This window comes from Pipistrellus hanaki (genome assembly GCF_964339955.1).
Source record: "Pipistrellus hanaki genome assembly, chromosome: 18".
NCBI lineage: Eukaryota > Metazoa > Chordata > Mammalia > Chiroptera > Vespertilionidae > Pipistrellus > Pipistrellus hanaki.
In genome coordinates, this window is record NC_140520.1 from 7109426 (window position 1) to 7133145 (window position 23720).

General features: G+C 46.5%; 1 protein-coding gene across 2 annotated transcripts in view; it reads left to right on the forward strand.

The window, feature by feature from the left end:
- Positions 1-23720, forward strand: part of OLFM3 (olfactomedin 3) — a 77747-nt gene that overhangs the window by 40611 nt on the left and 13416 nt on the right. The window contains exons 1-2 of one of the 2 annotated variants that reach the window (XM_084865129.1): positions 17521-17802; positions 23085-23231. In XM_084865129.1, the coding sequence (XP_084721255.1) occupies positions 17671-17802; positions 23085-23231 (279 nt within the window). In that variant the 5' untranslated portion in view covers positions 17521-17670. Of the gene's footprint in view, positions 1-17520; positions 17803-23084; positions 23232-23720 lie in introns of those variants that run through there. The other variant, XM_084865130.1, reaches the window with a different exon arrangement.

Sequence of the window (23720 nt, forward strand, 5' to 3'; positions counted from 1 at the left end):
AAAGACATAATTAGCTAATCAAGTGCTTGCTCCCATGGGTATAATATTCCTAAGTATGCAAATTACAATGAAGAGTCACCAAGTGTGTGATATTAACAACTCACATATTGTTGCCAACACAACACATTGGATTAGTTAGTGGACAATTTGGAAAATGGTGAAATAATCTTGGTAAAGTTCCAAACCAACTAAAATTCATTCTTTCTTCAATTACATGGTGAATATATTCCTGGAAAACTTGGTTTATATTAAAAACATTTTCCATTTATACAAAAAAATATTGTGTTTTCTTGGGTCAACTAGTCACAAACAGGAGTTCTTGCCTACGTACATTAAAGTCTTTTTGAAGATGTAAATGATTTGAGGGATTCAGGAAATTATTTTAAACTAGAGGCCCTCAGCCTGGCCTGCACCCTCTTGCAATCTGAGACCCCTGGGGGGATGTTGGATATAGCTGGTTTAGGCCTGATCCCCACTGCTCAGGGGGAAGGCAGTCTGACTCTTACTGACAAATGGAGGAGCTGGGGTGGGGATTTCCCTCCGCCCACTGGCCACTCCTGATTTAACTGGATGCTAGGGCAAAGGGAGCCCAGGCCAAGCTGCTGTGCTGGGAACAGACAGACTCTGGGTTGCACTGCTGGGACATGGAGTCCTCTGCTCAAGCCAGAACTGGATTATTGCTGATTCTGAGTTCTTCATTAGCCCTTAAAGGGGACCTCAGCCAACTGTTGAGTGTCCTGGTAGATCTTGGCGGCTGCCTGGGACTCAGCCTTGAAGACCCTGGCTGCCGCTCTGAGCAGGCCTTCAGGGCCCTTCTCACTTCTGAACGAAGGTGATCACAGTGCTTACCCTGTCCCCTCCTCCTGGTCCTCAGAGCCAGCTCAGAGCTGAGCTCCTCCCTGGAAATCAGCTGTTGGCTCCCCATCACTCCCCACTGAGAAACTAACTTACAACTTCCTTAAATTCTTGCAGGGGAACGGGTAGGCTCCCTCTAACCCCAAGTCAACAGATCCAGAGTAAAATAACTCTGGGCAACACAACACCAGGGGAGTTAACGGCTTCCCATACCCAGTCCGGATTAAATTACACTTGGCTGGAGGCCATCCCTGAGTGTATCTTAAGTGATATTCTCGTTCGGAGGCTGCACCTAATGAGATTTTGATGTTCCAGGAAGTTTAGCTGCAGTCAGCTGCCATGGGCGAACACTGGGTGGTCTTTATGTTCCTCCCAGTTTATAAACTGGGGGAGGGGTTTCCCTCTAGTGTTGCAATAAGGCAGGAGATTTAGCTGGATGCCACAGAGAAGAATGTGGATGGTTGGAGGCTGACCAGTGGAAAACAAAACCCCCCAAATATGCCAAGTATTTCTGACGCATGTGCACCATCAAATCCCTAGCTGCCACACCACACAACCCAAACCGTCTTTAGAAAACCTTGGGAAAGGTCCTTTTCATCCTCCGGTAGCACGAGAATGTTTTACAGACACTTCCTCCGCCCTCCTCCTGCTTTCCATTCCCATGTCCACAGATGACGTGTGCGTGTGTGTGTGTGTGTGTGTGTGTGTGTGTGTGCGTGCGTGCGTGTGAGAGAGAGAGAGAGAGAGAGAGAGACCACACGCTGACAGTGTGTTATGTGAGACATGGCGGGGGCTGGTGGTGATGGGAATGTTGTGGGGAGCAGAGGCGGGCAGGTCCTAGCAGGACTGATGTCAGCAGTTTTGTGTTTTCTGGATGACTGGTCTTCAAAATTGTAAGTTATTTCCAGTCGCAGGAAGAAGTAACTCGCCCTGATTTGTTGGCCATCCATTTTCACCTTCCAAGAAAGTCTCCGGGAGAGTCATTTGTCATCACCGAACTGTGCTGCTGGCCACCAGCTCTGGGCAGTTGTCTTGTGCGATGCTATTTGCATGCATCAGCCTGGTGTTTGGGGGCTAGCACGGACTCAGCTTCCCCCCACAGAGACCCAAGTTCCCCCACATAGACTCAGTCCACATAGACTCTGCTCCATCTCAGCACCTTAAAGCCCATCCCCCAGGCAGAACTACACCTCGTCAGCCTTTGGATACCCAGGGCTCATCACAGTGCCACCTGTGTGGTGCTTCGGTGTTTCTGAAGGAATGAAACTCCACTCCGAAACCATTTTTTCCTCCTCTCATACCTAGCAACCCTGTCCCTGTCCTTGTCAAGTTCAAGTCCCTGAACTTCCAATTAGCGACCCTCATGGGCTTCTCTTCTTTCTCTCCTGAGAAGGTCAGCACTCACGTCACAACTTCTGTCTCCTTTGTCCATGTGCAATGGTTGCCTTGCAGTGCCTCAAATTCTCTACTGCCTTCTTGTCCTAAGGCTGCCAGATTCTGCTGGGACCATGTCCCAAAACCAGACTCAATGCAATACAGAGCCAGGCTGTCTGAGTGAATCACCAGGGCTGCTGGGAAATCCCTTTGATCCTCCCATTCCCCAACCCACCCACCTGGCCTGCAGGTCAAGTTCATGGGCTTCAGAGCCAGAGAGTCTTAGGTTTGACTCACAGGCCTACTTCTCACTGAGACTCTCCAACAAGCTCTATTCCCTAAGATTCCGTTCCCTACACTGAAAACGAGAGTGTTTGCTGCCCACCCTGCCCAGAGCTCTTGGAAAGATGAAAGGGACCTCACTTGACCCATTAAATGCAGTTAAGTTCCTGGCAAAGAGCAGCCCCTCAACAAACAGTAGGCATTCTTGTTCCCGATTACTGCCATCAGGACCAAAGGACTGGAGGGTTCCTTAGCACCTCAGTTCTCTCTGGCATTCCCACTTCTCTCTCAGCATAGCAGGTGATAACTGAGACATTCTTTCTTGCAACACTCTCCCTTAACTTGTCCTCTGCCCTCTGTCTATTCTAAGCTCCCTAGTTCCTTTCAGCTCCATTTCCACCTCCAAGCCTTCCCTCTGTCCTATAGGTCCCTTCCTCTTTGGCTAGCAAGCAAGCTCGATTTCCTCATTTCCTCTCTGTGACGGCTCTGTGTCAAGTTTCCGTATCATCTGCCCCCCTACCTTGCTGCCAAAGTTATGGAAATGGAGTGTTATCTTGATGCCCCCACTTTCTTGGAATTCATTCACTCCTCAAATGTATCCCTGTAATCGGGACAGAAGCAAGATAGGAATGAAGTTTAATAAATAAAATATGAACATATTAAATGTTAAGTAACATACAGAGTGGGGCAAGGTACAGTTGTCAGTAAGTGAGACACAGAGTTTATTCTTGAATTATTATTGTGTTATTTTCCATACAAATCACTGTAAACCTACTTTTGCCCCACCTTATACATAAAAATAAATTCCCGTTTAAGTTATTTACTTTCACATTGAACATATGTGAATGTAATTATTCAATCCATTTTTATTGAAAATTAAATTGTTTTTATTTTTGCAATTAAAAATATTCTTAGATAGAACTATTTACTTTGCGGAGACTCAAATAGATAAAACTCATGAGATAAAAGGTATGCTAATTTGTAAGACTCTTAATTCCTTCCGGTAAGCACATAATTGAAGAGAAACTTGATTTTTGCCTCTTATAAATTCACTCTACTGCTGACTCTATGAATATTTCAGAAATTCAGAAAATGCATGTACCAAGGGGTCTTTATATCATTCTTCCATAAATTAAAATTTTCTGAATATGAAGTAGAAGATAACTGGCTATCTTCTATTCAGAATTGCATTTATCAAAAGAGCATTCAGTCAGCCCATAGATAAATCTAGGCTTCTACATAAACCCAAGTTCACTGTGTGAATGAGTAATACTCCAGCCATGATGAAAGACAGAAGAAAAGGATTTTAGAACCAGACACTGTGTGTTGTATCAAAACGCAAAACTGCTCATTAAAGCCAAGAAAGACATGAAACACCTAACAAATATCAAACCATCTTTTACGAAGAGAAGATGAAATAATGAAGAGCACGGCATTAAATAATTAAGAAACAGCAACATAGCTAACATTGAATTCCGTGGTTACTTTAAGGAATGGTTTTCCATTTATATAAGATAGAGAAATCATCAAGAATAGGAAGAAAAAAGAAGGTCACTACTCAAACTATGTTGTATAGTTGGCAACACCATGAAACTGAACTCTAAAAGGAAAATAAAGTGGGTAATAGATAAATCTTTTTTAAAAATACATTTTTATTGATTTCAGAGAGGGAGAGGGGGATAGAAACATCAAAGATGAGAAAGAATTATCAATCAACTGCTTCCTGCATGCCCCCTACTGGGGATCAAACCCACAACTTGGGCATGTGCCCTGCAATCGAACCATGACCTCCTGGTTCATAGGTCAACACCCAACCACTGAGTCACACCAGTGATGCTAATAGATAAATCTTGAGACATACATTCTGTGCTTTGGCCCTTCACAAAAGGAAGGATCCATGGTCTACCAGGACCCTAGATACCTCTGAGGAACTTTCATGGCTCTCCTTTAACTCTGTTAGAATCTCAAGGCTGAGGGGATAGTTCAGCTCATTCCAGATCACTCCACGTTTCCCTCCCTTGGGCCATTCCACAGAACTCACAACCATATATGTATATATGTGTGTGTGTGTGTGTGTGTATTAAAAAAAAATATATATATATATATATATATATATATATATATATATATACACACACACACTAAGAGCTCTAATGATTTGTACAGCCCACACTGAAACCCTTAGACAGCCCACCCACACTGTCCCCTAAAAAATTCTGACATCCAGCGTTAAGGTAGAATAGTTATGAAAAAACATGGGAAGCCAAACTAGAAAAAAAAAAAAAAAAAAAAAAAAAAAACGAATAAACTACATCGATGACAATATTCCACTTGGAATTTTAACGTTAAAATAATTCCTTCCTTTGGCCTGACTTAAACTTGTCTTCATTGTTAAACAAATAAAAACAAAACAAGAGCTCTGGAATTATTTAATTGCCTGCCCTAAATTTCGGAAGCTAGCGTTTATGTTTCAGCCACTCTTAGTCCCAGAGGACGCAGCATTTTGGAGGGTGTGGATTTTTCCAGTGGCCCCACAGCCATGGCTTCCCTCGGTGTTCACCTTGGAAGCTGATGAATTGGGGGCGGGGGGGGAGCTAAGGACCCACCCAACACCGGCACCAGGCTTTCTGGCCCCTCCAGTTCCCTCTGATCCATCCGCTTTGCACCCCGAGGCTGCTCAGAGCAGGTGCTTCCCACTGCCAGCAAAGAATTGTGGGAAGATCCTCATGAAATGAATATTTATGAGCAGCCCAATCCTCTTTGTAAGTGTAAGGGAAAAGCAGATTTTAAACACGGAGAACCGCAGGAAGTGCACAGTCTTTAAGTATTTACAGCCTCCTGTGTTCCTTCTGAAAGCCTTTCATCTGAAGTACAGTAACTACATTAGCAGGGAAACACTGAATTTGCCGGCAAAGTCTGATAAATGCTCAGCAGCACGAGAAACCAGTCACTGATGTAAATGGTTTCCTCATTTTTTGCGCAAATTGCTTTGCAAGCTCAGTTAAATCGCTTTGCATCCAACTCAAACCCAATTTGTGACGCTCAAATGATGGCGGTCAAGTTTCCCCTTGAAGTTCTTCCTAAGTTGGCAAGACCATTTTCGCTCGATTGTGGGAAGGTAGGAATAAAGAACTGAGGACACTTTCTCAATCCCTCCCATGCAAACAATTTTTTTTTTTTGGGGGGGGGTTGTTATAGCTTCAAAATGGGGGGATGGTCTAATGACAGACAGAAAAAACATATTTGAGATAGTACTGTTTTATACATTTCAGTAGAGAGAGTGTGAGTGGGTTTTTCTGCTGCATTGCTACGTGGTGGCATTTTCACCTTCTCTCGGCCTCCAATTATTCATCATGAGTGGAGGTTTAACAATACAAACCAACCAGAAGACCTGCTGTAAGTGACCAGCAGACACACGGCCTGGAAGGACCTATAAAAACTGCTGTCCCCCTGGCTGGAGGGACAGACAGACCACTGTCCATGGATCTTGTCAGCAAAGAGCCGACTGCTTGAATTTTAAAGAAACCATTCATCTTCTATCATCAAAATGTAATATTCTAGCTTGTTTTCTCTGAGGCACAACACATAGTAAAGCCAAATAAATATTTTATATCCCATACACACACACACACACATACACACACACACACACACACACACAAGTTAAAATTAGTGGAGCAATATTCCATTACTGAGCTATGTTTATTGTTTATTTTAAAACCTACAAATATTTGAATAAATGATAAGTGATCATTACATGTTGCATTTCAATGATTAGCTAACTTGCAAAAATGTTTTATGCAGAACGCATATCTGAAAACATTAATATGAGTAGATGAATGTTTATTTGCATAAGCTAACTTAGTTCACATTAAGTACTGTTAAATGTTCTTTAATTCACCACATTCTTTTATGGCTGTTTTAAAAAATTGCCATCCAGCAGATTTCATAATGCAGATTGCATTGCTAATATGCTGGGACATTTAACAAACTACTTAGGATTTTATGAAGCCAACTATTCATATTTAGGTACTAATCACCATAATCTAAAGAGATGGTGGTAGTATATACTTTAAATGTTTATTATTTATTGATTCAATGTGCAAATCACAGTATGTGAACAATGATGCTGAAAGTATTTAACTTTGGTAAAACGGAACTAGGATAAATAAAATTTATTCAACTTAATACCAACACAAAAATACATTTTAATCCAAATCAATGATTCTATTGAGTAGAACAGAGAAGTACTGAGCTTCTACTTCCAAAAGAGCAATTATATTTTTAAAGTAGAAACAACTTTTATTATATTCACTTATATTTACCAAGCCACTTAATTGTGTTCTTTAAATGCATTCGGCCTATGGAACAATTTCCTGATTACTAGGGACATTCTATTTCACCTGGATATATTTTAAATAAGCAAATTAGCGCTCTACATCTGGATAGATTTCTTCGGCTGATGAAATATGATTGTGTTTTTTCTCATGTGTGCATCTGGAGATGCAAATGGCTTTGTTCCATACAATGACAAATCACTGTGCTAACTTTCTCTTTGAGAAAAACTCTGACCACATAAATATGGAGCTGACTAGAAATGGCGTGTGACTTCTTCAAGACTTGGCTGCCAACTCTTCCTTTTCTTTTTAAAAGCACATCTGGTAGAGCTGAATGTTTCCGAGTTCCCTAATTCGACCTGCTCGCCCTTGAACCTGCCCACTCTGAGTCCGCGTGTCATTCTCAGCCCTGGACCAATAGCACCGCAGCCAGAGGCTCTGGGGCTGCCGGCTGTGGCTCTGGGCGGCTGTTGGATACACTAGGGCAAACACTAATGATTTTAAATACCACAGACAGCGCTCCGTGGCGTAGGGATGCCAGCCCCTCCCGTGGCCCTGAGTTGGGAGAATCACGTGCCTTCCCTCCCATGCTGAAATACCCCCCACCCCACCCCGGAGCACCAGATTGCATACTTAGAGAGCCCACCAGGATATAAACACACACATATTATCACAGTAACACGAGGCTCAGCAAAGAGCCCATCCAGGGCCACAGGGTGAGCGACACAATGAGCCTCACAACCCACGCTCTCAACCCTGAGCACAGAGTCAGGGGAAGCGGGAGCCGAAGGGAAACGAAGGTGCGAAGAAGGAGGGCCCACATCCGGGATCCTGACCTGCCATCCCATCGCAGGGAGCACCTGCCCTGTCGCTCACGCCCGCTGTGGGCCTGAAAGACCCCCAGAGGGAGACCCTCACTCTGTCCCACGGACCGACGGCGATCCCAATCAACCGCAGGAGGCGTCACTTGATGCAAACAGCAAGAGGCTTTCTTTCAGCGCGCTGGGGCTCAACTCATAACTCACGCAGGAGCAGAGGAGTCGAGCCCCGAGCAGAAAATCTTACAAGTTTATATAGGCAAAAACCACACATCGGGAGGGGTTACACACGGAGGGGGAGGAAGGGAACAAAGGCCGTTAGGACATTCCAAAGGGATCTGGACTCCTTGATAACAGGTTTTATGACAGTACCTAAGCTTAGTCAACAGTCCCCTCTGGTAATCTTATATCCTGTTTTTCTTAACTGTTAGAGTCCTGTGTTGCTTTGTTAGCCCTTAGCTCGGGGCTGTTTCCTGGTTTGTTCCCATCACTAGCTAGGGACCTTGGGGGTTGAGATAAAACAGACAAGTTTTAGACATTTTATTCTTTCAGGCCCACCAACACGGCTGCTCTCCTGCCCCCCACAGAATGGGCTGTAACCTGTTCCTGTCCCGCTGCCTCTGTACACCACTCGCTCTACTGGAATTACTTACGTTCGCCCCACATCCCCCCTTGTTTCTGTCAGTGCCCGCGGCATGTGAGATGCTGAGAGTGGGTTTTATCCCCCGCCGATGGCTCGCATGCAGTGTCCAGCGCAGAGAGAATGATCCATAAATCCTGGGGAATGCATAAGTGATCCCCGTGAAACAAACCCTGCTCCTCCAATGGCTCTAAATCTAATTTTTGTGGGGAACTATCGACTAACATATTATCGAAAGGCAAACTTACAAGAGAGAGAGAGTGCATTCTCTCTCATGGACGTCTTGAAAGAAAGCTATTCGTGAGGCCCACAGGAGCAGGGCGCAGGCATTGTGGAGCAGCAGGTCCCAGCAGCCCAAGTGCTAATCCAATAGCTGCCTGGAACCACCCCACACCCCTACCCCAACCCCCAGACTGGAGGCAGAGGCGAATCCCAGTCTGAGCAGCATGCTGAAGGCAGGTGGGGGAAGGGCCTTTGTTGGTTCTGCTTTGTTTCAGCAGCATCGGGGGAGGGAGAGGGGACACGCAGAACGTGCGTGCCCTCTGAGGGTGCTCCAGCTGCAGTCAGCTCCTCTCCTCGGCAAGACAGCAAAGCCCCTGGGAGCCTGCAACCCTCCTCAGCCCCCACCTAGTGCGGGCTATTAGAGGCTCAGCCAGGTTTGCTGAAAGTGAAGGAGATGCGGGAGAGAGAAAAGGAGGGAGGAAGGGAGGGAGAGAGGGAGGGAGGTTTGAGAAAGGAAAGGAGGAGATGGAAGGAAAGAAGGAAGGAAGGGAGAGAGGAGGGGGTGTGGCCGAGAGGGGAGAGAGGGATTGTACCGCAGACAGCCCACCTCCATTCCTCTCTCTCAGCTGCCTGTGTGATTTGCGCCTGCACACCTCTGCAGAAGCCTGACAGGAAGTGTCTCTGTTGAAATTAATTTGGCCACATGCCTCCCTCCTCACATGCGGCTAAGTGTTCGCCTTCCCGCTACTCCCTGCTCACGTGACGTGTGCTTGTGGATGACGGTTTTCTTGGTAAACGCGGGCCCTTGGGAGCTCCGGTCCTCCTCTCCCTTCCTTCCCGAGAAAAGGCTGTTTTCACAGCAACACTCACTTCCGCTCCACAGTCTCCTTACCCTCAACCGCCCTCTATGATCGACTTTCTTTATTGACAGAAAGAGAGGTCAACCTGGGACACACAGGGACAGGGGATGCACACTGACCCGGAAAGGGCTGAAGGATATAAATCTCTACCATCGGAAGCACAGAACTCACTTCCTCACAACTTACACGGCATCTCATTGTAGGACCTATAGTACATGGTACTGTCCACTGTCCTGAGCAGGTTAAAAATGAAGAGCATTTAAGACTGAATTTGCACAACTGGCTCCAGCACCTTTCCAGTGAAGTCCTCCCCCACCCCTCTCCCAATGAAGTCCTCCCCACCCCTCTCCCAGTGAAGTCCTCCCCACCCCTCTCCCAATGAAGTCCTCCCCACCCCTCTCCCAATGAAGTCCTCCCCACCCCTCTCCCAATGAAGTCCTCCCCACCCCTCTCCCAATGAAGTCCTCCCCGATCCCTTTCCCAATGAAGTCCTCCCCAATCCCTTTCCCAATGAAGTCCTCCCCATCCCTCTCCCAATGAAGTCCTCCCCACCCCTCTCCCAATGAAGTCCTCCCCATCCCTCTCCCAATGAAGTCCTCCCCATCCCTCTCCCAATGAAGTCCTCCCCATCCCTCTCCCAATGAAGTCCTCCCCACCCCTCTCCCAATGAAGTCCTCCCCACCCCTCTCCCAATGAAGTCCTCCCCATCCCTCTCCCAATGAAGTCCTCCCCACCCCTCTCCCAGTGAAGTCCTCCCCACCCCTCTCCCAATGAAGTCCTCCCCATCCCTCTCCCAATGAAGTCCTCCCCACCCCTCTCCCAGTGAAGTCCTCCCCATCCCTCTCCCAGTGAAGTCCTCCCCACCCCTCTCCCAATGAAGTCCTCCCCATCCCTCTCCCAATGAAGTCCTCCCCACCCCTTTCCCAATGAAGTCCTCCCCATCCCTTTCCCAATGAAGTCCTCCCCACCCCTCTCCCAATGAAGTCCTCCCCATCCCTCTCCCAATGAAGTCCTCCCCACCCCTCTCCCAATGAAGTCCTCCCCACCCCTCTCCCAATGAAGTCCTCCCCATCCCTCTCCCAATGAAGTCCTCCCCCATCCCTCTCCCAATGAAGTCCTCCCCATCCCTCTCCCAATAAAGTCCTCCCCATCCCTCTCCCAATGAAGTCCTCCCCGATCCCTTTCCCAATGAAGTCCTCCCCATCCCTCTCCCAATAAAGTCCTCCCCATCCCTTTCCCAATGAAGTCCTCCCCATCCCTTTCTCAATGAAGTCCTCCCCATCCCTTTCCCAAGGATGCCCTTCCCCATCGCTTCGCCAATGGCACTCGCCCTGCCTTCTCTCGCCTCCGCTGAGCATCCCGGTAAGGCTGGGACTGTGCGGCCCAAATGGCCACAGTTGTTTCTGTTCTGTTCTGTTCTGTTCTGTTCCAAGACTGATAACTCCTCAAAAGATGAAGCCGTGCATCTTAGCCTTGTGTTTTTCAGTGTACTACGGTTTCTGGCCCAGCGAGTGAACTTAATGTTTCATAGATCGGTGTCTTTAGAGGTCAATGAGAGGGTAATGACATGCTTCCGCTTGTGTTTTTCTATCAGCAAAACACAACACATACCGAAGCTGAAAAATGTGGGGAGAACAAAAGGTAGTAAACGGGAGGGGGATCACCAATAACGCTGGACAGCATTTGTCAAAAACATTTTGCTTATCCACGGTCAAGTTCGTAATTCTGTATGTCACTGGACCTCTTTTGGTTATCGCTACTTCTGTCGTTACTAAAACCATCTTCATAAGGTTAATAGTTCTTAGTTGCCTGGAAACAAAAAGCCCAGAGGATGAGGAAATAAGCATTATACAGCTTCATCTACAGGGTGGTACTTCTATGACCGACCCTGTTTTTCTGACTCCCTTTTACAAAATGTGTCCTTCTCATGGCCCTTCCAAGGACAAAGCCTGCCTGGTTTCCTGCAAGTGCAGATCTTTTGACACCAGGATTACAGAACCACCCTAACTACACGTGCTGGCGAGGGGCTGTGCAGACAAATGACACAGCGAAGGCCCCTACATGAAACTCACCCTGCAGAGCTGGGCTGTTGAAGTAGAGTTGTTGATTCTGAGGATGTGACTATTGGGGTTCAGATACTGGCCTTGCCATTGATTAACTATGTGACCTCAACTAGCCCATTCTTCCATCCTTTGATGTTTGGGGTTATTTACTACCAACAGGTCTTTGGTTCCTGCTAAACATCCATTTGAGATTTCACGAGGGGGATAAGCTTTAGGAAACACCCTGTTAGAAAACTGCACATGTGAAGCGAGGGTATCCTTTCACACTGCCACAGAGACGGTCCACTTCTCATCACCGGGCAATTTCCCCACCGCGCTGAGGTGCCTCTTCCTAAGCAATGTCTTTCTGAAAAGCTTTTGGCAATAATTTAACACTTCGGGCTGCCTGGCGAGGTGGGCGAGGTAGAAAAACCCAAAAACAGATGCCACTGGAAGTGAAGCAGGGGCCGAGCCCTCACCTGAGACTCGGGTGACTGCTCTGTCCCATCACAAGCAAAGATAAATTCAGGAACGGAAGACACCTTAGCATGCCAATGGCTAAATCATAACCAATAATTCTAATTATTTTAAAAGGACAACCTTTGAAATTAATATTTGCCATGATCACATTGTTCTTGTCTGTGTGTGCTGTGTGCACATGAGCACGTGACTAAGGAGATTCTGAGGATGTGACTATTGGGGTTCAGATACTGGCCTTGCCATTGATTAGCTATGTGACCTCAACTAGCCCATTGGACCTCTCAGTTCCTCAGTGCCTCGTGTATAAATTGGTTGTGCCAACAATACCGACCCCTAGGGTTTGCGTGAGAGTTGAATGAGTTCCTGCAAGTGAAGTCCTTAGAATGCGCTCTGGGAAGACAGGCTGCAATAGGCCGCTCCCCTAGGCTGGTCTATGGGAGGGGCATGGCTTAGACCCGCCCTAGGATGCTGTGAGCAGCCAATCCCTATGAACCAACCACAATAGAATCAAGAATATGCTGCACTTCTAAAACTCTTCGAGATAAGCCTTTATGTGCGTAATCCACCCCGAAGCTTGATGGCCTTCTCCATCACTCGCAATGTCTCCTTCTCTCCTTTTCACATGGTGATGAGAGAAGGCCCAGACACTCCTGGGTGCTGGACTCATGCCAAACACGGAGGGACAGACAGCTCCTTATCTTCTGGGGCCTGTGTGTGACAAGCACTTCATAGGTTGACATGGACTCCACCCTTACCCATGCCTACGGAACTGGGTTCTCTTGTTAACCCCAATTTCCACACAGGAACCCGAGGCTCTGGGCAGCTGCATGGACAGCAGTGTGTCAGGACAGAGTGGGAGGAGTCTGTGTGTGGGTGTGCAGGGACACAGGTGGCTCCTCCATGTGACTCCATGGTAGGGAAAGGGCTGCATAGGAGACTCGCTTTAATAGCTTCGTTTCCCGCTGTAGAATGCAGAGTAAGGCGGGGGCTAAACCAAGACCAAGTCTACATCCTTTGCCTTGTGGTCTGAGGGTCTCTCTGTCCCAGCCCTGTGCCCCCTCCTTCCCTCTGGCTTCATCCTGAATGTATGTGTTCCCACGTCTTCCACTTGGCGAAGAACGTCAGGGGAAAGGAAGGAGCTGTCTGCCCCGAATGCATTCCTCCCACACACCCGTTTTCCCTCCTTTGAAGCAGCAGCCGCTGCCAACACAGGATCCCCTCGGGCCTCGCAGAGGAAGGTGGAGATGAGAAGACAGAAATCCTTCCTCCAAACAACTCTGCGCGTGGTTTTCACTCTAAACTCCTTCTTTCATTAGTGAACGCTTTTAAGACATCCCTGGAACCTCCAGGCAAGAACTGCAAAGCACTGACTTCCAGGAGCTTTCCGTGGCCCCTAATTAGCTGCCCAGGGCCAAACCGGGGGAGTCCGGTGATTGGACACACAGACAGCCACCTCCTTCTAACCCTTTTATTTGAACTCTTCTCTAATAACAGAGGGAAGGCAGAAGGGACCACAGGCAATGGGAAAGACAAAACTTCATTAGCCAAAGGCGAGAGAGGCAGAGAAGGTTGCTTCCACATGCATTTGAAGTTTGGATGACCTGAGGTTTATCAGGAGAACACATAACAAGATTTGGAAACAGTACTTCTAGGCTTAGACCCCAGCCGCTTGCTTTCTGACTCTGACCCTTGCAAGGAAAAGCATTCTTAGCCATAAGCAGAATGTTTCAATATTTTTGCATGCACATATACATCCACCAGGCACACAAATATACACATGCAAAGTGCAATATATGGCATTGGCTTATTTGTTTCTAAAATAGGTACTAGAAGACCTGCTGATGGAATCAGTAAGAGATATACAATTTTATTTTATTTTCATTTTTATTGAATTGATTGGGGTGACACTGGCTAACAAAATTATATAGGTTTCAAGCACACAATTCTACAAGACATCATCTGTGCACTGTACAGCGTGTTCACCGCCCCAAGTCCAGTCTCCTTCCATCACCATTTATCCCCCTGTGCCTTCCTGCACTACCCATCTTCTCCTTGGCAATCAGCACCCATGAGTTTTTAATTTTTATTTTCTGTTTTGTTCAACCCCTGCACCAAGATGTAATTTTTTTAAAAGGAAAAGTTAAGGTTGAAACTTAACCTTTTGGCCTGACGAACCAAACCTTGGGGTTGAAATGGGGAGGATTACATAGGAATGACTGAGTGTATGTGGTTTTTGTGTTTGTTTATTTCTTTGGGGTTCTGTTTTGTCTGCTAAAGATGGGGACCTCATACTAGGAGCTCGGTTTTTTTAACGTGTTCAATTTAAGATGTCTATTAAACATCCAAGCTGGGATGTCAAGCCGATAATTGGATGTACAGGTCTGGATTGATAGAACAGGTCTGAGAGGAAGAAATGAATTTGGGAGTCATTAGCATATAGATTAGGGGCAAAAATCAACAAAAGAATCTGCGAAAGACAGGTCAGGGAGTCGGGGAGAAAAACTAAGTGAATGTGGTGTCCGTGAAGCCAAGGAAAGGAATTATTCTGAGGAGGAGAAAGTAAACGTCTGATGAATACTGCCCAGAGGTCAAGAAGGTTGAGGGCTGAGAACTGGCTGCTAAAGTTAGTCGTGTGGGTTGCTGTCAGCCTTGACAAAAGTAGTATTGATTGGTGGAGTAAAGAAGTGCTGACAAAAACTTGAGTAGGAGGAGAAAAACCGAAGATGGTGAGCACAGACAACTCTTTCCAGAAGGTCTGCTCTAAAGGGACAGCGAGCGGGAGAGGAAGAGGTGTCCCTGACAGCACTTTGGTTCAACTGTTCTTTGAGCCCGACCACAATTCATATCATTATTCTACCCAATTCTTCTCTTCTTCCTCCTCCTCCAATATTTTTTCAGTTGATCTCCACAACTCCATCTAACACGCCATTTCCTCCCTTCCTCAAACCAACCTCAAAGTTTCAATGTTTTAAACTACAATAAAGTACACTTAGATGATGATTCCTTCTTTAAGATCCTATTGCTTAACAAGTAATCCCACTCTCTTTTTCTTGTCTTGCTTAAGGTCAAACTTTGGGATTTTCTACCATATTTTTATGTGGCCATAGGGTCTTTCTATGCATTTGACTTTTTTCATATCTACCTCAGCTGAGTTGCCCCAGAAACCCACACCTACTCACACCTACCCCAGAAACCCACATATAGCCCCAAACTAGAAAGTACATTGAGCATTAAAGCGATGTTAAATTTCTGTGCTCCAAATCAAGGGAGGGGGATAAAATTCCAGTGACAGAACATGTCACAACCACATAGGATCACCTATAAGTCTTTTTTTTGGTCATTATTTATTTGCTTACTAATTATTTATTATATAGGTTTAGTCATTAAATATTCTCTGGATAATAGGAAGGTTGATTACCATAAGAAAACTAATAAATAAATGCATTGGTCAATATCTTTCAGCATTCCATTAGCAATAATGCATTTTGTAGGTTTTATAGTTATTGAACAAAGAATAATCACCATCCTGTTTTGCAAACTAGAACTCAACTTCCAGAATGGAAATTAGAATGATGATCACTTCGCTGGAGTCTGGGAGCACCAGAAAACTATTTAGGTCTGTACAAATGGTAGCTACGTTTATGTCCCACAACTAATAATCATTAGAATGAAAGCTTTTCTATTTCAACATGTGCCATTTAAACCTGCTCTAAAAACAACACATTAGCGCTCTTCTGCTGTTCATCAACATCAGCGAATCACAAGCCTTCACTGTTGTTTTCTCTCTGTCTTCAGTGTGGTGATTTGCATCTCGGATCTCTGGGAAATTGCGAGAAGCTTTCCCTTTATGTGGGATTTTTATTTCTTCCTTTCTTTCAGATTTGCAATGAAGAGTCTGGTTCCTCCTGACGTTAAAGCCTATATTCTTCTAAAGAGACTTATTTTGTCAACTGACAGTTTTGTTAATAAGTAGAATTACCATCTGCCATGTTGCATCTTAAATTATCCAGTAATTGCATGTGTATTAGTTTTCAACTTGAGGAATTAATCTCTTGAAAAGATACTCCCCTCCTTTATTAGAGTCAGATAGAGTTACAGGTGCATTTTGACGGGATTAGATTTGTGAATCCACTTGGCTGTTTTGTTCTTGACACAAGGTACTCCAAAGGTGAAATTTCACAGTCCTTTTTAGGAATACTTTTTTCTTTAGTACTGAGATCAGTATATAAACAATTGTGCTCTTATCCTTATTGCTTTCTCCTATATTGTATGATTTTTTAAAGACAACAATGTTACTTTTTGTTTTCTGGACACTTGGTTAAAAATTAAAAGTCAATTGAAATCCTCTGGGTGTATTTTAAAGGGGAAAATCACAACCTGGTTCCTATGAACTAGAAGGGAGGGTTTGGGGGTATCTCAGCAATCACCCCACTTTCAAGCTGTTGTTAAGACTAAAGGGCACACATCTCCATAAACATGAACCACCTTCCATTTTCTTAAAGCCACTGTCTTCATTTTGCCTGCCAAAACTGTTTCAGAAAAAATACAGAGCTTTGACAGAAAATTCCAATTACAAACAATTTCAGAATTCTCTCAAGGAAAAAAGTATTTTTTTTTTCTTTCTAGAACATGTAATTCTCATTCAACAATATTTCCCTATGTCTTCTCTCTATTTTTATTTTAAACCCAATATATGATGCAGACAACCTCTACCATTTGGGGTCAAAGATGGGGATGTGGGCGATCTGTGGTGTTTGTAGAGGATAGAACGAAGGGAGCCAGGGGCTCTAATTCCATCTACACATTTTCGAACGAAACCCTGACGGACAGATCTGAAGAGAGCCTGGGAGAGCAGAGAGAAACGGTAGAGACATAAAAACCTGAAGCCGGGGAGATTGTAAGTCACTGGCCAGTCACGCAACAAACTACATGAGAACAAAGGTTAGCCCTCCAACCCCCTGGTTCCGATTCTGTGCATTTTCGCTAAGTCACCTGTTCTCTCAGAGGCAGACTCCTGGCATCCGTGGCTGTGCCTCTGAGGGAGAACATAGAGTTACCCGAGTTTGCCTGGTGCCTGAGCATCTCCTGGAAGCACACGTGAACTTCCCACACCAGAAGCCTTCCGCTGAGGCTGTCTGACCCTGCAGGCAATAGCTCTTCCTCTTTGAGTGTTTTTTCTTTTCTTTTTCTTTATTTTTTATTTTTTTATTTTTTTTAGAGGCAACAAAGCTCATGTTAAGCAACTGTTTAAGAAAACCTCTCCTATCTTGGAACTCCTTTGCAGGCCTGCTCTCCTGCCCTGACTGTGCCCGGAGCAACCTGCAGGCACCGCGTGGTGTCTGGGATGGCCTGCTGGCTTCCCTCCCTGGGAAGGTGCATTTTTTATGAGGGATAAAGAGCAGCCCATTACAGGCACAGAAACCCTGGAGGGAATGCACTCTGCACGCTCGCTGCCTGGTGGAGGGCAGGGCGAGCTCCATTTCCCCTCCCTGCAACCTCCGCTCCAGTAAACACCAGCCCAGGCCTGCCCAGCACTCCTGGGATGAGAGATCCAAGCATCTGGGGAGCAGGGAAAAGGCGGGGCAGGCACTTCCCGGGCAGGCAGGAGGGGAGAAGGCAGCCTGTCTTGCCTCTGAGCTGGGGAGAGATCTCTCTTCCTGCGGAAATGTGGCTGTGGTGGGCACGCCTCCCAGCTGCCAGCCGGGCACCAGCCTCACAGGCAGTCTCCAGTCCCCAGGAAAACTCGTTAGCTGCACAGCCATGAGCCCGCCGCCCCTGCTGCAGCTGGGTGCGCTGCTGAGCTCCATGGCCATCATCTCCAACTGGATGTCCCAGACGCTCCCCGCCCTGGTGGAGCTCAACACCACGAGGCTGTGGACGCCAGACGCCTTCGTAAGTCACGCGGCGGGCGGGCTGGGCCTCTGGGGGAGTGCGTGCGTTAACCAGCGGGCTGGCTTCTGCGATTTCAAAGGCTGAGATTTTTCCTTCTCTGGGCGGGTGTAACGTTAGTCTTTTTTTAATGAACGCGTAAAAATTCCATGAAAGAATAGATTTCCCCAGATACTACTACCTGCGCAAGGAAAAAGCAGACTCACTGAATGCTTCAGCGTAGAGAGCGTTCACGTAACGATAGATATTAACCTGAGGTTTGGGAGGACATTTGATTTGTTTTGTTTCTTGTATTTTAGATCTTCTCTTAATAAATCCCATTAATTGTTTCTACAGAGTCTCGCCTTTCTAATCTAGCTGTGCAATAGCAGGTTCTTCCTTGAACTTGAATTCCTGTGACTTTGCAATGCATTCAGCCAGAGAAGCCAACCTCTTTTAAACATAAATGACTAATAATAAAATAAAATAAAAACTTCAGCAATTTAAAGCCTGCCAGAAAGACCTTAAGAAGCTAAGAAACGCCAAGAACAGATAGCGTGCCTGTTTAATTTTCTCTCAGCACTGTTTAATTTTTTATAAAGACTTTTCCATTACAAGTGTAACTCCTGTAGTCTCTCTTCCCTAAAATGAATGGCTTCTTCGCCCTCCTCAGATTAGAAGCCAAGTCTCTTCTGATAACTGGAAGCCCACCTTAGTTAGCAATCCTCTTAACCCTCCTGAGCAAAAACAAAAACTATCATTTTTTTCAAATAGAAGTGCATACACCTAATAGACGGGTTGTTCCAGAGAGACAGTCTCCCTGCCGCCCCTGAAGGTCTATGTTTTCCTCTGATCTGTTTTTGCCACGGACTCCCGCAAGTACAGTCGGAAAAAGCCAGTAAAAAAGGCACGAGACAGTCTATGTTCAAGACTTGTTTGCAGCTACTACTACTAATTAATCTATCAATTAATGTGCATGAACGGAGTAGAGCCAGGGGGTCAAATTAGTTACATAATTAGCCTGATTGGCCTGGCGCTTGGGCACCAGCAAAGCTCACGGGAGATGCACTGTCACCTGCCCTTATGTTCCCTCTGCCCTCCAGTGACTTAAGAAAGCTCAGAGCCAGGTGCCGAGACTCCCCTCCTGGCTGCATGGTGTGTGGCTGGAGGGATGGAAAGAAGACTGCCGTTAGAAAGAATGCACAGGAGCTCAGCCAGCGTGGTTCAGTGGTTGCGCATCTACCCCTGAACCAGGGAGGTCATGGTTCGATTCCTGGTCAGGGCACAGGCCTGGGTTGCAGGCTCAACCCCCAGTAGGGGGCATTGCAGGAGGCAGCTGATTGAGATTCTCTCTCCTCATTGATGTTTCAATCTCTCTCCCTCTCCCTTCTTCTCTGAAATCAATAAAAATACATTTTAAAAAAAAAAGCATTCTGTCACCAACAATTACAAAACAAAGAAACTCACACCACTTCCTAATCCCCGAGCCAAATGCCCTCACTGTGCATGTGAATACCGGGTGCTCACCAGCTCGGTTGTGTAATAAACTCCGTCCGGGAGTGGAACTGAATGGAGAAATTCAGCACTGAGCTCCTCAAACTCCGCGCCTTGCCTCCGAGATGGACAACTTGTGTGTAGATAAGACATTGGCTTGGTTATTTCCAATGTTGATGGCGGAGAATTTGAATTTCCAAAAGAATGCATGATTCTCTTAGGGCCTCTCTTTTGTCATTTTAAAGTAAGTTTATGTTCTTTACTTTCTGGTTGGTAATCTGTTGGTTGAAAAGTATAAAGCATCGCTATGGTTTATAGATGTGCAGTCACAACCAAATATTCCTTTGGATAAAAAAAAAAAAAAAAAAGGAAAGCCTCAGAAAGTTCTGGAAAGTTTGTGCTATGATACTTACTAGAATGGATGGAGAGACCAGCTGGCAAAGGTTCTTTTCTCCTTCGCATGCTTTACAGAAGTGGCGTACCTTGCCCAAGAGCAATGTCCGTGATGGCCTTTTCCCACCTTAATTATTCAAGATAATTGCTTATACTTTAGAATTCCCGCGGTGAAAACGAATGAATCTGTACTTCCTAGATTAAGATCATCAAATGTTAATGCTGGAAAGGCTCTTAGGAATCGTCCAAGCCAGGAATTTTCACACTATTTTTGGCAGCTATGCCCGGCTATCTGGCTATTTTATTCAAATCCTACATAAGCTGAATCAATATAGGGTGTCCCCCCAAAAAAATGTGTCTACACTTTGAATAAGTATAAAGGCAGTGCTTATCAAAACATTTCATTTTAAAAACTGAGCTTATCAGCTGTGAAGGCGTGTATGCATCTTTGGCGGGGCGGGGGGAGAAGCCCTGAAGTTTGGAGTAACTTCCGTGTGGTGGCTTTGCATTCACAAAGACGGCTCTGCAATTAGATCATAAGCAAGGAATGCAGACTTAAACCCCGATTGTGCAAATTGTCATTTCATGCTCCTATTTAGAGCACTCTTAAATATTTCATGACTTCTGTAATATTAAGAACTTCTAAATAGTTCATTTAGTTCTACTTAACACAGAAGGTTCAAAGGGACTGCACCAGCCATCGCTGTGACTGGCGGTGTTTTGGAAGGTCATGGACTCCGCACACCCTCCAGGTCCCAGTGCAGGTTTCACAGTTGTTCAGACAATGCTAACACGGCCATGCTCGTGGCGCAGGGAGGTTCGGGTAACTGGTGGTTCCCTGGCAAACTTCCAGGCTCCAATTCAGACTGGGCAGGCACCAATCCCAGCTTTGCTGATGACCCCCCCCATGACCTTGGAGCAGGTTCCTTCCTGTCTCCAAGTCTCAGCATCCTCGTCTATAAAATGGGCAGAATAACATCCCCTGGTCTACAAGGTCACTACCATGTTCAAAGGCCGTAGCACCGGTGAGCTGCCAAGCAATGGCTAGAGCAAGTCTGCTGCCACTCTTACACACGTGTGACTGACACCTGAATGCTTGCTCCTACAAGGTACAATGGAAGCAAGCCTTTTGCACAACCACCTAGTTCCTCCATTGCACGGGAGGTTTCCGTTGTCTCCTTTGGATCCTCATTTTAACGCGAGTGTGACACTCCGCCACCCCCTGGACTCATCACTAACCCGAAACAGGGGTCTCCTCTTAGAGTGGCCTGCCTCGCACTCCAGGTCCCTTCTCACCGCCCAGGAGGTGACGTGTTGCATTGGGATCATTTAGACTAACTCCGTGGTAGAGAAGGTCGTGGCTCTTTACAATGATTCTTACAGGGAGACAACTGGAAGTACAGGCGAGGCTGCAGGCTGCACTTTGATGAAGCGGGAAATGCAGAGTGAACACCAAACCTCTTCACCTCCCCACGTTCCTCATTCCAGGCAGCGCCTGACCCCTGACCCCTGCCTGGCTGTGGTCAAACACTTGGAGGGTGGACAGTGATATGAACGCTGCCAGGTGTCAAGGTCGCTGCTGGCGCTGCTGTTGAAGGTGTTCGGACATTATAATTGGGGTGGCCCTTGCTCCTTCATCCGAAAGCTAAATTCGAGTGACAGGCCTTAATGTTCTGACAGTTTTTGAGATTTGTGTCCAATGCCAGAAGCCCAGCCACATCTACAAAACCTATGTCTGGATGTATTAATCCCATCCTGTTACTAAGCTTAAACCTTAATCATATCAGCGAAACCACTGCTAAGCTGTTTCCATCTCCGGTCTGTACGTAATCTCTTTGCATTGTTTTCTCCTTTCATTCAAAAGGTATATTCTTTGAGATTCTATCTGACTGTAATAATATGTAATTCTGAACACAGCTTTCTATCCCAACTGGATATTCAGGTATAAATCCTAGGAGGCAGCGGTGAGGGAGGATGAAAAAGATAGAAATACTCATAAATCCAATGCCCCAGAAACAGGCGAGACAATAGGAGACTTCTATGAACTACCCAAAAAGGGTGTTTGCGAAAGGAGCCCCAAAAGATGGGAGTGTCGCAGAACCCCTTGAAAAGAAACAGAACGGTGTGCTGGTTGATAGTGCGTGAGGAGCTGGGGGCTGGTCCAGAAGAACTAGGAGATGACCGCTGAGAAGCCCAGAGAGAGATGCCAGTCCCCGGCGGCTCTGGGAGAGAGGAGCCTGCCTGATTTGTCCCTTTAAGAACTGGTTGCGACGTCGGAGGCAAACAGAGCAGCCAGTAACTCTGGGCATGTCGCAAGGCAGTGCTCTGCTGGCCTCCAATCACGTGCTGTTCCAGCCCCATCTCAGAGGCCCACCCAGCCCCTCTCCAGCCTTCCCAGGCCTCGCTAGACTGCATCTCTCCTCCTTCCTTTCTAGACTGCATCCGTCCTCCTCTTCCCTGGCCAGAAAAGAAACCCTCCTGGCCTGCTAAGTCCTGGGAAGCCGAGAAGGGATGCTGGGAATGTCAGGTCCCAGTGTGGGCGTGAGCCAGCACTCACTGAAGGCGGCCATAGAGCTGTTTTCACAGGAAACACACAATCAGAAGTGACCTGGATGGTTGGTGGTTTTCCTACATCCATGTGACTGGCCTTTAAAAACAGTTACCTGGCCCAGTCCATGAGGCTCCGAAGTTGAGCTTCGACCTATGAGCCAGGAGGTCATGGTTTGATTCCTGGTCAGGGCACAGGCCCAGGTTGTGGGCTCAATCCCCCGTGGGGGGTGTGCAGGAGGCAGCTGGTCCATAGTTCTCTCTCAGCATTGATGTTTCTCTTTCTCTCTCCTTTGCCCTTCCCCTTTTTCTAAAAAAATCAATAAAAACGTATTTTAAAAAATAATAATGGGCCCTTAATGCAAGGGCAGCTCCTTGGGATAAAGCTTTGCTTCAGAATATCGCACATGAGTAAATCTGAATATATATATATATATATATATATATATATATATATACACACACACACACACACACACACACACACTAATCGCCACTATTTTTGAGAAAGGCAAGCTGTAGGATCCTACGGAGAAAGACTGGTCGTGTGTGTGTGTGTGTGTGTGTGTGTGTGTGTGTGTGTGTAAGTGGTTATCAGATTCTCCTAAAGCAGCATTCGTCTGTCCACAGAGCACTGGGGAGGGGGCAGGCCGCTGAGTATCCATCACGGAGCCTAGAGGGAGAGAACTGCTAAGGAAGCTGTAACTGAAGGAGGCTGTGCTCCATGCAGCCCGTCTCCTCGCTTCCTTTTTAACTGGAAAGAGTAAAACCAGACTTTCACTGCCTGAAAGATGTTTTGCTTCAAATGCTACCAACTGGCCTTCTCCCTGCTCTGACGGGTCTGTGTGTGGTGTGCTTTCTCGTTTCCCCAGACGCAGGTCAGCCCCAAGGAGGGGTGGCAGGTGTACAGCTCCGCGCAGGACCCCGATGGCCGATGTATCTGCACAGTGGTGGCTCCGGAGCAGAACCTGTGCTCCCGGGATGCCAAGAGCAGGCAGCTGCGCCAGCTGCTGGAAAAGGTAGGGGTCCCGGGTCTCCGGCTGAAATCCACTGCTCTTTGAAAAGGAAGTGGGGGGGCGTGGGGATCAGGGTCCTCCCAGTGTTTGCTCCTTCCCGGAAGGAGTCCCTCCCGCTTCCTGCTCTGTTCTACTGCTGTGGCTTTTCACTGCTTCCAACCCCATCTCCTTAGACTGGCTCTCTGTCATCTATCTTAACATTCAGTTGGTGTCTCCTTAAGATATAGGGGAGAACGGGGAGAGAGTAGGGAGTCTTATTATGCTGCCAGAAATGGAGCCTTGACTCTCAGAATTACACCAGGCTTCTTGGGATTCCATTATGAACCTTGCAAGCAAGCCAACTAATGGCATGCACTGCGCAAGCTCTCTGACGGATAACGAACAACTGCACGTATTTGCCATCACTCTCTGAGGCACGCCTTTGAGCATCGCGCTCTTCAATTTCACTCAATGGCATTCATCGAGTCGTTTACTGAAGCCAGTCCCCAACAA